At 41.1% G+C, this 14,948-nt stretch overlaps 1 protein-coding gene across 1 annotated transcript in view; it reads right to left on the bottom strand.

Annotated features, from left to right (window-relative positions):
- The window catches only part of MSH2 (mutS homolog 2), a 98,524-nt gene that overhangs the window by 43,555 nt on the left and 40,021 nt on the right, over positions 1-14,948 (bottom strand). The window contains exon 7 of the mRNA XM_039531925.1: positions 7,512-7,711. Within this exon, the coding sequence (XP_039387859.1) occupies positions 7,512-7,711 (200 nt within the window). The remainder of the gene's footprint in view (positions 1-7,511; positions 7,712-14,948) is intronic.

The raw sequence follows: 14,948 nt of genomic DNA on the forward strand, positions 1-14,948 counted from the left end.
TTTTCTGAGCTGCAACTGTGAGCCTATACAATAGCCAACTGCAAACACTTCATATCAGTAAATAAATGTTTACATTTTTGCAACCATGAGGTATAATTTAATCACAGCAGCTAAAGTTACATCAGTATTACTAATAATATGAATTATCATAGAATTCTTCAAAATGAATCAGAGGTTGTAACACTGCAGCAGCTGATTAAGTATAGAATTATGAGGTTTTCTTCAGAATAATCTACATCTTTCATGTTCACAAGTAACCTCAATGCATTAACAGGTAAAGATGGTACTACACTTCTACCCCGATATAACGTGGTCCTCGGGAGACAAAAAAAAATCTCACCACATTATAGGTGAGACCGCATTATATCAAGGCTTTGCCCCCCACCCGTTCCTTGTTCCCTGACCACCCCCTCCGGAGACTCCCCCCTCCCTAATCACCCTCAGGACCTCACTCCCTACCCAACCCCCCGTCCCCTGACTGCTCTGACCCGTATCCACCCCCCACCCCACCCCCTGACAGGCACTCACGGGCAGCGGCGGGAAGCAGAGCAGCACGGCCCCAGTCTGCTCCATCCTGCCAGCTCCCAGCCGCGGCGCTCCGCTTCCCGCCATCGGTAAGTGCGGGGAGGTTGGGGAAAGGATGCGCCCCCCCCCCCGCACTCACCTGCGGCAGGAAGCAGAGCGACGTCGCCCCAGCCCGCTCCACCTTCCTTGCTCCGGCCTCAGCCGTGTCGCTGGGGGGTGGAAGGGAAAGGTCCTGCACTCACCTGCCCGGCGGAAGTGGAGTGCCACGGCTGGGAGCTGGCGGAGTGGAGCTGTCTGGGGCTGGGCTGCTCTGCTTCCCGCCGTCGGTGAGTGCGGGGAGGTTGGGGAAAGGATGCTCCCCCACACTCACCAGCGACGGGAAGCAGAGCACAGCGGCCCCAGCCCGCTCCACTCTGCCAGCTCCCAGCCGCAGCGCTCCACTTCCGGCTGTCGGTGAGTGTGGGGAGGTTGGGGAAAGGACGCCCCCCGTACTCACCTGCGGCGGGAAGCGGAGCGCTGCGGTTGGGAGCTGGTGGAGTGGAGCAGGCTGGGGCTAGACTGCTCCGCTTCCGCCACTGCTGGTGAGTGCGGGGGGGGATCTCTTCCCCCAAGCCCTCTCCCCCAAGCGACGTGGCTGGGGCGAGGGAAGCAGAGCGGGCTGCTCCCGGCCCCCGGCTAATCCCCCGGGCCACTCTGGGACTGCGGGGTCCCCACAAGTGCCCTCCCAAAGCTCCTGCCCCCCAGACCCTGGGGGAGGAGTCCCTGACCACCCCCGAGACCCTCTGCCCCTTATCAAACCCCTTGGCCCCGGCCTGGTCCGGCACCCTCAACACGCTGCTCAGACAGCGTGTCAGAGCTTTACCGTGTTATATGCGAACCCGCGTTATATCAGGTTGCATTATACCGGGGTAGAGGTGTATGTACTGGCTATTACCAGAACTTCCCATTTCCTTATCAACCTATTCAAAGAAACCCTAGTCTCTTCCCCTCCATTTCACTTTCACATTCATGCCTCACCTCACCAATATTAACCACTGAGAAGTAACCGACTACTGCCCTAAATGGTCTAGGTCTAGGATATGTTTATCCACAATCATCCCACCCCTATAATAGTACCGCAGTTGCCAACATCTGAAACTTGACTGGAACACCCTCCATTTGAAAAGGGTGGGTTACTGGCTCTGTTTTGATGCCCTCCCAATTCGAGAATCTGGATTCTTCCCCCCCCCCCCGGCCCCTAATTTTTTAGGCATGAACCACAACCCATCTTTTTGTCCTCAGGTATCTGAAAAGGTAAATTATTTCATTTCCATAAAACCCAACACCACTCTCCCATCTCCTGATTTCTTTGGAACCATACTGGGGGGAAGAAACATATACACTTCCTCAGTCTCTCTCTTCTGGTTTGTACACTCCAGATCCCATTAGGTGTTGGACAGCTTTTAGCATAATGGAGCGCACCTAAGGATTTACTGATTATGTGTACTGAATTGTATTTGATCCGTGACTTGGAGACCTCCCTGGGAATTGTCTACAGAAATTATCTTCAGGACTTGCCTGTGGGAGTGGTAAACTGAAGTTCCCCTTTTAATTCCCCTCCCTCCCCCATACTGGTGCACGGTGCAGAACAACAGCAGCAGCTCACATCCAGTAAGGAAAAACAGCATATTCTCTGCACCTACTTCTGCCTATAATAGTGGCATGAACCGAGATAGTAGGCAGTGTCTTGGTGTCCTCCAATCCCTGTTTGTTCTGCCTCCATGCATCTCTAGTGCTTGGTAGTGCAGGACTTGTAAAGGGAAAGCTACGATAGTCAGGCTCCTCAACCTTCCAGGTGAACTTTTCTTAAAAGTTACTATTCCAAAAAATATTCTCAGGCCCCAAAAGACTGCTTGACTTTAGCATTACAAAGCACTTGCTGAATCAGGAAGGTGGACATCAGCAACGTTCTCACCATTTTCTGTTAACTTAATGAGCTCTGCAGACCTTCACCGTCAGTACTCTGCTTAAAATGTCAAAATTTTAAATTGTCTAGGTTTTAAACTGCTAGAAAGTCATCCTAACCTTTTTCACAAATTGTTATGTAATAATGCACAAGTCTTTGAAGCAGTAGTAAATATTTGCTTCTTATACTTCATTCAACCTTTGTTTTTTTTTTGAAAGAAGTTACACATTGTGTAATCTAGGTGCCAAGTAGTGTTTAAAAAAAGAGGTTAAAGACACACCCTCAGCCCAGGCCAGCAAAGGCTAAAAAATGCACCAACTAGGGGACTAGACAGTTCAGGAGATCACTATCAGCATTATAGAGCCTTTCAATCCTAAATCATGAATTCCATTCTATCTCAAGTTGTCACCTGTCACTTCCATCTGAAGGCTATTTAATGGGCTAAGCAAAATAAGTTGTCGATCTCAGTGCTCAGATGGCTACATCCAGTACGATCACTAACACAACTCTCACTGGCAGGCCAAGAATAGACTGGGCTCCAAGATGAAGCTATTCTGCTTTCAGTCTTAGCGAGTTTCATAACTACAGAGAGAAAGCTGGGGGTTTTTTTTGTTCTCCTTTTCTCTTCTGGACTTATTTTTGCTTGGCTTTTGATTAAAAAAATTGATTTGATATCTATTCCTGAGTAAAAGATTAAATCCTTTCACCAGCAGACTGCTGAGGCTGCAGAAGTGGAAGAGAGTCATTTTAAATCTAACTAGGCTCTGCAAAACAACTTTGAAGAACAATGCAAGGGAGCACAGCAGCGCAGAGAAAAGATATATGCACCAATACATTGGAAGTATGAAGTGTGCTACTGTTTTAGGTGGGGAGTTTGAAATTGTGGATTTATGGGATATTGCAAAGTTACAAATTCCACTCCATCCACAGTATGATTAATATGGAGGCAAGTCCATTTCTCCTTCCCAAGAACTGAAGGAACATGAATTGTGATTTTTTATTTTTTTATTTATTTTTTAAAGAGAAAATTCGGAAGACAAACCTGAACTAAATTTGGAAAAATAGGCTGCACTAAGGAGGTGGCAGGGATTAGATAAAGAGAGTCAAATAATTTCTCTTCTCTAAAAGTGGACTCATCAGTTTTTCATGCACTGATTAACAGAGCAGGGGCACATACCAGTGCAATAATCTCAGATATACCTGAATACTTGATAAATTATCATAATTAATTTAAGTAGCTGTAAAAATTCACCTTCTTTAAAAGAATGAAGAAAATTTAATGATGCAACTTAAATAATGAATTTAGATTAGCATGTTTTCCAAAAGTCTAAAGGCAAAATACATAAATTCACAATAAAGTCAAATTTAAGATTAAGAAAATACTGGATTTCTTTTGCATACGAATCATATCAAAACAGATACTTTTAGAAGTAGTTTAAATGAAAATTCATTTTCATTCTAGCTTCGTTACTTAAATCTACGGCATGGTGATACAAGGCTTAAGACACAGTGAACACTAACTTATAAAACCAGTTTTCATATGCACACTCTATGTGCATAATGCACCATGTTAATGAATCAGTCATAGGTTTATCAAGAAGCTTCAAATTGAACTCCATTTGTCTGTTGCATTTACAGTTTCATTTCAAAGGCCATCCATTTATCACCCTATCAACAAATTCTCTGCATGTAATTCCTATTGTTATTAAAGTAAGCAAGCTGTGCACATACAGAGGAAGAGAAGAATTGACCTATAACATCTCCAAAGGTGAAAAGGAAAGGAATTAACCAATTGTAACACCTACCTCTGCTCTCATCTTTTAAATTAAACTACAATTTCATGATTACCACAATTTTCAGTTTACTATAGCAAAAGGTTTTATTATACCTATTAACTCAAAATTAAAATTACTGCATTACTACACAGAAAGTTGAAAGATAAGAGCACTTTACATCTCAAATGTTGAAATGTTATGAAATTTAAATTTTTGCTGCTAGAAACAGCATCTATACTAATAACTTACATAATTCATAAAAGTAAGACCAGCAATATAAATAAATACTTTACATCAGGGGTAGGCAACCTATGGCACACGTGCTGAAGGTAGCAAGCAAGCTGATTTTCAGTGGCACTCACACTGCCCGGGTCCTGGCCACTGGTTTGGGGGGCTCTGCATTTTAAATGAAGCTTCTTAAACATTTTAAAGACCTTATTTACTTTACATACAACAGTAGTTTAGTAATATATTATAGACTTACAGAAAGAGACCTTCTAAAAAACAAAACGTATCCCTGGCATGCGAAACCTTAAATAAGAGTGAATAAATGAAGACTCGGCACACCACTTCTGAAAGGTTGCCGACCCCTGCTTTACATCTTCCAGGGAAAAGTAGTCACTGATGCCAGCTTAATGGTATGGTTGATATACTTCCCAAGAACCATTAATCAGGAAACAAAGTCCTGAAATGTGTCAGATTCTCAAACTTACCAGAAAACATTTTGACATTCCATCTCGCAATGAGTTAAAAGCTCTTCCGATCTCAATAAACAAATGGATAGGAAAATAATCAGATCAAGACTGAATTACATCATTATAACAGAATTGCACTATCCGCAATCATTATGGTAATGTTATGTTATTACAAACTCATTTAAGTATCTCCTAAAATTTGGTAAAAGCAGTTACTTTCATACACATATTACTTGGAGAATAATAGCTCAGATGCTCTTTTTGGTTGTTTATTTTATTAAATGAGATATTCAAGCTAATTAAAGGAACTCCTAGGATAGACTTGCTTTCTCTCAACTGTTTAAGATAAACTAAGATAGGACTCACAACTGATTTGTGGACTAATATATAGTTGTCTTAATTTACCTAGAGAAGGGTGTCCTCACCAGGGCAGACCCACTCAAAGATGTAATCTCTGTTGAAAGTTCTCTACAGAGAGACATACAGGAGAGACTGTAACTCTTCTGGAACCACTGTTTACCGCTTGCTTGCGTTTTGATTTTATTATTTTCTTTATTAAAATACTCAGTTAATAATTTTGAGCATTTTACTTGTCTTAGTCATGGTGTCCCATAAGGCATGGTAAGAACCCCATGAGATTAAAATAGTTGGGGCCACATCCCTTAACTGGCATCAACAGAAGCAATTAAGATTTGGCCTACTATTTCTCCTTTTTCCAGACTACAGATTTTTAGTAATTTGGGGGATAAAATTACTTGGTGTTCAGCATTTCTGAAAAACAAAACACCTCTTTCACCTCTATAGTATGCATAAATATACATATTACAAGGACTTTATCACCATTTTGTAAAGCCTTGTTCTGTAACAAGGACATTTTTGGTGAGATTCTGAGCCAAAACCTACCTTTTTGGCTATGTAAATATATTTACTTTCCTAAAGGAAAAAATATCTGCTTTCAATATGACCAGGCAGAGACTTAATATGGTGGCCTATATAATCAAAGTTTAATTTGTAGTAGCAATATGGATTTTCTACATCGTACAGAGGTTCACAATGGATTACATTTTACACTGAATGCTAGGCTCATATCTGGAAGCCCGTTTTCCACATAATTGTGACAATATACCTTATTTTATGGTATTCACCTTCCCTTTTCACTGCAATTTATCAAGAAAGAGAAACCAATTTTTGTTTATGAGTACTGAACATCTTCAGCTAAAATCAGATAGAAATACCCAATTTCATTTTTCTCTTATTCATTATGCCCTATAGCAGCCACATTTTCTGCCTGAAGTAATACAAAATTCCATTCTAATAAAAATCAGAGACTGCCTACCTCACTAATTTTTAAAAGAAAGCAAAAAATAAGTGTGGCCAGTTATTCCACTAACATTTTCAGTTCCTGGGAAGCTTATTTTTGGATTTAAACCCAGACTATTAAAGAGTTACTGCATTCTACAATTAACATATTTCCTTCAAAAAAAGTCAACAATAAATTAAGTACAGTGTTACTTTCAAACAGGGTGGATAAAAAAAATCAATGATTTTTTAAAAAAATCGATTTTTTTAAAATTTACATCGCATTTTTTTGATAAAATGCATTTTGAGGAAAAACCTATCTAAAAGATACATTATAGCTGAAAGATATCTCATCATGGAATAGGGATTATAAATTCTAATTCTATAGCATGAGACAACATATTCATGTAATGTTTCAGAAAAGTTTTGTAAATGAGTTCCAATAGTTCATGGATTAGAGACCTCAATCTTATGGGGTTCCATGGGCTTCTGTATAGATTATTTAGGTTAATCTTTCTATCTACGCAATGGGACTCAGTGCTCAGTCTATAAGATACCATCAGAGATGCTTAGTTTTGCAGTTCTCAAACTGGATTTGTGTCTCCAGAGATAACATGTTTGTTAAGAGCAAAAATGTGATTAGATAGATAGAGATAGATAGCAGACATCAATCCTATTGTCCCTCTGCAAATGTGTGGGCTACGTCCCGCAGCTCCCATTGACTGGGAACAGCGAACCGCGGCCACAGGGAGCTGAGGGGCTCCATGCCTGCGGACGCGTCAGGTAAACAAAGCGACAATATATTAGATATTCAATTCAATAATTCCATAGAGTTTAAAATCACCACATTTTGGTGTAGATGCTTCACTTTTTTACCAAAAATATTTGGCTTATGAACGAGTATATATGGTACATTCTTTTATTTATTTTTATATTTCGAGAGAGAATTCTCAAGACAGACTGGTTTATGGGATATTTCTACCGAGCAGACAGGATTGAACTTTCCATCTTGGCTACCTATCAGTTAAGTGTTTTTCCAAAAGGGATACTACATGATTTGAGACATTTTATTTTCTATTCACTTGCTAAATTCATCTGAAAAGTATCTCTGATGTTCTAGAATAACACACTTCAAGTTCCCTTCCAGTTTTACTCCCTTCATCAAAACAGGCTACCATAGTCATCTTTTGAAATCCATTCTCTACCTCTTGCCAATATCAATATGTCACAAGACATAAAACATTTAAAATAGAGGGGCAGGAAGCATGTTACCTTCATGTTTTTCCAGTGCCTGTACAACATTAGGCAGTTGGTTAATAGCTTGATACATTCGGTAACAGTCTTGCAGGGTTGCTACTTGTCTTTGAAATTTCTTGGCTAGCCGGTTGAGATCTGGAAAACGACGTAGAAGCTCTTCTTGAAGGCACTGCCGTAGCTCTGTGTCTACCACAAAGGCCTCAACCAAATTTAACCTACGTAAAAGATCAAAAGAAGAATTATTGCAAATAGGCAAGCCTTTGTTATTGGTAGATCATAATGGAAAGCTTTACTGATCTGCAAAAATGGAAGTGCAGAAGGCCCTTTTAGTTTAGTTGCACCCAATAACAACACACTTTTGGTGGCAGAAGAACTAGTGAAATTATGACATTATATAAAACAAGGCTAAGTCTACACTACGAAATTAGGTCGATTTTCATAGAAGTCGATTTTTAGAAATCTATTTTATACAGTCGATTGCGTATGTCCACACTAAGAGCATTAAGTCGGTGGAGTGCATCCTCACTACCATGCCTAGCATCAACTTACGGAGCGGTGCACTGTGGGTAGCTATCCCACAGTTCCCGCAGTCTCTGCTGCCCATTAGAATTGTGGGTTAAGCTCCCAATGCCCGATAGGACAAAAAACATTGTCGCGAGTGGTTTGGGGTACATTTCGTCAGTCGCCTCTCCCTCCGTGAAAGCAATGGCAGACAATCGTTTTGCGCCAGACACCAGGGTGATTAGAAGAGCAGCTCCAACAGACGCTTCTTCATCATGTCTGTTTGCTCCCCCAAGAGATGCTTCATCATGTCCTTTCCTGGCCTCTGCCACTGAATGCCTCCATGCATTAAGCTGTGCCCTATCAATGCGGGAGGACTGCATGAGCTCAGAAAACATGTCATCGCAAGTGCGTTTTTTCGCCTTCTAATCTGCAATAACCTCAGGGACAGAGATGATGGGGGAAGAGTAGAAACATTCTACACTCCACGATTCTGGGGGGACTGAATGATCACTGTGCTGCTGAGTTTGCCACACTGACCAAACAGGAAATGAAATTCAAAAGTTCCTGGAGCTTTTCCTGTGTACCTGGCTAGTGCATCAGAATTCAAAGCGCTGTCCAGAGCGGTCACAATGGAGCACTCTGGGACAGCTCCTGGAGGCCAATACCGTCAATTTTCATCCTCACTACCCCAAATTCGACCCAGTAAAGTCAATTTTAGTGCTACTCCCCTCACAGGGGAGGAGTACAGAAGTCGATTTTAAGAGCCCGTTAGGTCGATGGAACAGAGTTGGTTGTGTGGACGCATTCATTTCTAAAATTGACCTAACGTGGTTAAATTCGACCAAACCCTGTAGTATAGACCAGGCTAAGCAAGTGAGATTTTTTTTTTTAGTCCAAACTACATAAAAGGTTTTTTACAAGGCGGAGGGAGAAAAATTGTTCCCATTAACTTCTGACAATCAGCAATGGGCTTAAATTGCAGCAAGGGCAGTTTAGGTTGGACATCAGGAAAAACTTCCTAACTGTCAGGGTGGTTAAGAACTAAAATAAATTGCCCAGGGAGATTGTGGAATCTCCATCATTGGATATTTTTAAGAGCAGGTTAGACAAATACCTATCAGGGATGGTCCAGATAATACTTAGTCCTGAAAGGGACTGGACTAGATGACCTTTCATGGTCCCTTCCAATCCTACGATTCACCTGCTGCGATAAAGGTGAGAAAGCTCACAAGACACCTGAGATCAACCCTTACTCCCACAAAACACAAAAGAAGTCCTCCAGTAAAACTAGGGAAGACAAGATTTGCCATTCCTAACATTTCTAATAAGCAGGAAAAAAGCCACTTTGAACACAAAACAAAACTTAAGCCTTCTTTACAAAACAAAGCAGCAAAACAAGGACACAATCCCCTTTTTGGAAAATCCTTTTCAGTTCAATTAAGATGTACAGCAACTGGAAGATAATTACTAACTTCACCTTTGTATTTTAATTACTCAATCAAAATTATTTACTTTCCCAAATTACTATTCGTGTTTCAAAGCTTTTACTGAACCTTAATCTACAAAAGTGCTGTTTCTTCCAAGATTTAATTTCATAATTGATTAAATTCATTCACATATAAAGAATTAGTCTGACTGACACTTCACCTCTGTAAAGTCAGCATGCTCACTGACAAGTTTGTTATTGTCACACTAATCTTCATTTAAAGCGTGACCAATTAAAATGTCCTCATACAAGACCATTAGAAAACCAGCAAGGTAACAGCTAGCATTTTCCATCCTCTTGTATCAGCACAATATCTGGGAACAAGAAAATGAAATTCCAAAAAGCAGCTCCTCCTTTTTTTTTCCCCCCCATTTTTGAAATTTTGTAAAAATATGTAAAATATTCTTAATGTGCTGTAAAGCCAGCAGAGGTTCTGCCATCTTATGACAGGTGATGGAGTACTGGGTTATATTTTTCCACTACACAAGGTAATATAGTATCTATGAGTTTCTTTTGAGAATAGTTTTCACTGTAGTATTTGTCACTCCGTTGGATCTTTACATATTTTGTATATTCTTGCATTTGCAATGAAAAAAACCTATTTTTCCTCCCCATACACTGAACTATTCATCGGTCACATTAATAATCTGTTAGGTATAATTCTTTGCTCTAACATGTCTGAGCTACATAACATTTTATTTACATTATGTAGGAGGAGAGAGTTGAGCTACTTATAAGGACCCGCTATTGAAACATAATGCAGCTGCCCTAGCTTCTTGTTAAATCATATCAACATGTAAGTGGACAGTGACTAGGCTGCACCATTATTACTGCTTTAAGAGGCATGGGGGAGGAGGAAGGAACAGAACTTTCACTGTATTACTGCTATTGTTTTGCAGGCTTGCAACATACTATAATGGTTTGAATTTCATATTAATAGGTATCTTTGCAGCTAGCAGTATTAGAAATGTCACTTTCTTAAATAAAGCTTAGCTTCTAGAGCAAGATCTGCTGGGAAACCCAAGATCTAGGGCATATACATTTTTATTATGGCTGTCGATTAATCACAGTTAACGCACGTGATTGACTCAAAAAAGTAATTGTGATTAATCGCACTGTTAAACAATAGAATACTAACTGAAATGTATTAAATATTTTTGGATGTTTTTCCACATTTTCAAATATATCAATTTCAAATTATACACTTTTTAATCTGCGTTGTAGTGCTCACTTTATATTACAAATATTTTCACTGTAAAAATGGTAAACAAAAGAAATAGTATTTTTCAATTCACCTTATACAAGTACTGTAATGCAATCTCTATCATGAAAGTGCAATTTACAAATATAGGAATTTTTTGTGACATAACTGCACTCAAACACAAAACAACGTCAAACTTTAGAGCCTATAACTCACTCCACTCAGTCCTACTTCCTGTTCAACTAATTGCTAAGAGAAACACGTTTGTTTACATTTATGGGAGATATTCCTGCCCACTTCTTAATTACAATGTCACCTGAAAGTGAGAAGAGGCATTCACATGGCACTATTGTAGCTGGCGTCACAAGATATTTATGTGCCAGATGAGCTACAGATTCATATATGTCTCACATGCTTCGGCCACAATTCCAGAGGACATGCTTCCATGCTGAAGACGCTCGTCAAAAAAATAATGCATTAATTAAATTTGTGACTGAGCTCCTGGGGGGGAGAACTGTATGTGTCCTGCTCTATTTTACCCGCATTCTGCCATATATTTCATATTATAGCAGTCTCAGATGATGACCCAGCACGTTAGTTTTAAGAACACTTTCACTGCAAATTTGACAAAATGCAAAGAAGATACCAATGTGAAATTTCTAAAGATAGCTACAGCACTCGACCCAAGATTGAAGAATCTGAAATGCTTTCCAAAATCTGAGAGGGATGTGGCGTGGAGCATGCTTTCAGAAGTCTTAAAAGAGCAACACACTGATGCAGAAACTACAGAACCCAAATCACCAAAAAAGAAAATCGGCCTTCTGCTGGTGGCATCTGACTCAGATGATGAAAATGAACATGTATCGGTTCGCACTGCTTTGTACTGTTATTGAGCAGAACCCATCATCAGCATGGATTCATATCCTCTGGTATGGTGGTTTAAGCATGAAGGGACATATGAATCTTTAGCGCATTTGGCATGTAAATATCTTGTGACGCCAGCTACAACAGTGTCATGAGAACGCCTGTTCTCACTTGCAGGTGACATTGTAAACAAGAAACAGGCAGCATTATCTCCTGCAAATGTAAACAAACTTGTTTGTCTGAGCAATTGCCTGAACAAGAAGTAGGACTGATTGGACTTATAGGCTCTAAAGTTTTACGTTGTTATATTGAATGCAGGGCTTTTTGTAAATACTTTTACATTTGTCAGTTCAACTTCCATGAAAAACTATTTGTATTAGGTGAACTGAAAATTACAATTTATTTTGTTTTTTTTACTGGGCAAATATTTGTAATAAAAAATAAATACAAAGTGAGCACTGTACACTTTGTATTCTGTGTTGTAATTGAAATCAACATAACTGAAAATGTAGAAAACATCCAAAAATATTTAAATAAATGGTATTCTATCATTGTTTAACAGCATGATTGTGAAATTAATTGCGATTAACTTTTTAAATCGCGATTAATTGTGATTAATTTTTTTTAATCACTTGACAGCCCTAGTTTTTATATTTGAAGATTTCAATGACGACAGTTTTGTGCTGTATGAAGCGTTCTATCCAGATTGTTCCTATAAAGCCAAAGTGTTATATTGAACCTATTGAACAAAATCAATGAGCCACTTTGAGGAATACATTTTAACCTTCATTTCTATTTCTTGACTCAACTATTACTCTTCATAAATTTAGGCCACTAGACTATAAATGAGGACAAGCTCTTCGATATCCTGGAAAGGGGTGTGTCAGGGGAAGTTGGTACACATTTTTTATTTAAAAACAAATGAGTTAATGATATGTTAATCTTCCTCCCTCCCGCCCCCCCCCCCAACCAGGTTATTAAAAACTTAAGCACGTAGCCAGAGACCATATAACAGGGATTGGCAACCTTTGGCACGTGGCCCGCCAGGGTAAGCCCCCTGGCGGGGCGGGCTGGTTTGTTTACACGCTGCATCCGCAGGTTAGGCTGATCGCGGTTCCCACTGGCTGCGGTTCACAGTTCCAGGCCAATGAGGGCTGCGGGAAGCGGCACAGGCCGAGGGATGTGCTGGCCATGGCTTCTCACAGCCCCCATTGGCCTGGAACGGCCAACCATGGCTAATGGGAGCCGCAGTCGGCCGAACCTGTGGACACGGCACGTAAACACACCGACCCAGCCCACCAGGGGACTTACCCTGGCAGGCCAGGGGCCGAAGGTTGCCGATACCAGTCATAGAATATCAGGGTTGGAAGGGATCTCAGGAAGTCATCTAGTCTAACCCCCTGCCCAAAGCAGGGCCAATCCCCAACTAAATCATCCCAGCCAGGGCTTTGTCAAGCCTGACCTTAAAAACCTCTAAGGAAGGAGATTCCACCACCTCCATAGGTAACCCATTCCAGTTCTTCACCACCCTACTAGTGAAAAAGTTTTTCCTAATGTCCAACCTAAACCGCCCTCACTGCAACTTGAGACCATTACTCCTTGTTCTGTCATCTGCTACCATTGAGAACAACCTAGATCCATCCTCTTTGGAACCCCCGTTCAGGTAGTTGAAAGCAGCTATCAAATCCCCCCTCATTCTTCTCTTTTGCAGACTAAATAATCCCAGTTTCCTCAGCCTGTCCTCATAAGTCATGTGCTCCAGCCCCCTAATCATTTTTGTTGCCCTCCGCTGGACTCTTTCCAATTTTTCCATATCCTTCTTGTAGTTGGGGGCCCAAAACTGGACACAGTACTCCAGATGAGGCCTTACCAATGCCAAATAGAGGGGAATGATCATGTCCCTCGATCTGCTGGCAATGCTCCTACTTATACAGTCCACAATGCCATTAGCCCTCTTGGCCACAAGGACACACTGTTGACTCATATCCAACTTCTCCTTCACTGTAACCCCTAGGTCCTTTTCTGCAGAACTGATGCCTCGCCACTTGGTCCCTAGTCTGTAGCAGTGCATGGGATTCTTCCATCCTAAGTGCAGGACTCTGCACTTGTCCTTGTTGAACCTCATCAGATTTCTTTTGGCCCAATCCTCTAATTTGTCTAGGTCCCCCTGTATCCTATCCCTACCCTCCAGCGTATCTACCACTCCTCCCAGTTTAGTGTCATCTGCAAACCTGCTGAGGGTGCAGTCCACACTATCCTCTAGATGATGAATGAAGATACTGAACAAAACTGGCCCCAGTACCAACCCTTGGGACACTCCATTTGATACCAGCTGCCAACTAGACATGGAGCCATTGATCACTACCCGTTGAGCCCTATGATCTAGCCAGCTGTCTATCCACCTTATAGTCCATTTATCCAGCCTATACTACTTTAACTTGCTGACAAGAATACGGTGGGAGACCGTATCAAAAGTCTTGCTAAAGTAAAGGAACAACATGTCCACTGCTTTCCCCTCATCCACAGAGCCAGTTATCTCATCATAGAAGGCAATTAAGTTAGTCAGACATGACTTGCCCTTGGTGAATCCATGCTGACTGTTCCTGATCACTTTCCTTTCCTCTAAGTGCTTCAAAATTAATTCCTTGAGGACCTCTTCCATGATTTTTCCAGGGACTGAGGTGAGGTTGACTGGCCTGTAGTTCCCCAGATCCTCCTCCTTTCCTTTTTTAAAGATGGGCACTACAGTAGCCTTTTTCCAGTCATCCAGGACCTCCCCCGTTCGCTATGAGTTTTCAAAGATAATGGCCAATGGCTCTGCAATCACATCCACCAGCTCCTTTAGCACCCTCGGATGCAGTGCATCCGGCCCCATGGACTTGTGCTCGTCCAGCTTTTCTAAATAGTCCTGAACCACTTCTTTCTCCACAGAGGGCTGGTCGTCTCCTCCCCATGCTGTGCTGCCCAGTGCAGTAGTCTGGGAGCTGACCTTGTTCGTGAAGACAGGGGCAAAAAAAGCATTGAATACATTAGCTTCTTTTACATCCTCTGTCACTAGGTTGCCTCTCCCATTCATTAAGGGGCCCACACTTTCCCTGATGTTATTCTTATTGATAACATACCTGTAGAAATCCTTCTTGTTACTCTTAACATCCCTTGCTAGTTGCAACTCCAATTGTGATTTGGCCTTCCTGATTTCACTCCTGCATGCCTGAGCAACATTTTTATACTCCTTCCTGGTCATTTGTCCAATCTTCCACTTCTTGTAAGCTGCTTTTTTGTGTTTTAAGACCAGCAACGATATCACTGTTAAGCCAAGCTGGTTGTCTGCCATATTTACTATTCTTTCTACATACCGGGATGGTTTGTTCCTGCAACCTCAATAAGGATTCTTAAA

This window comes from Mauremys reevesii, linkage group 3 (assembly GCF_016161935.1).
Source record: "Mauremys reevesii isolate NIE-2019 linkage group 3, ASM1616193v1, whole genome shotgun sequence".
Classification (NCBI taxonomy): Eukaryota; Metazoa; Chordata; order Testudines; family Geoemydidae; genus Mauremys; species Mauremys reevesii.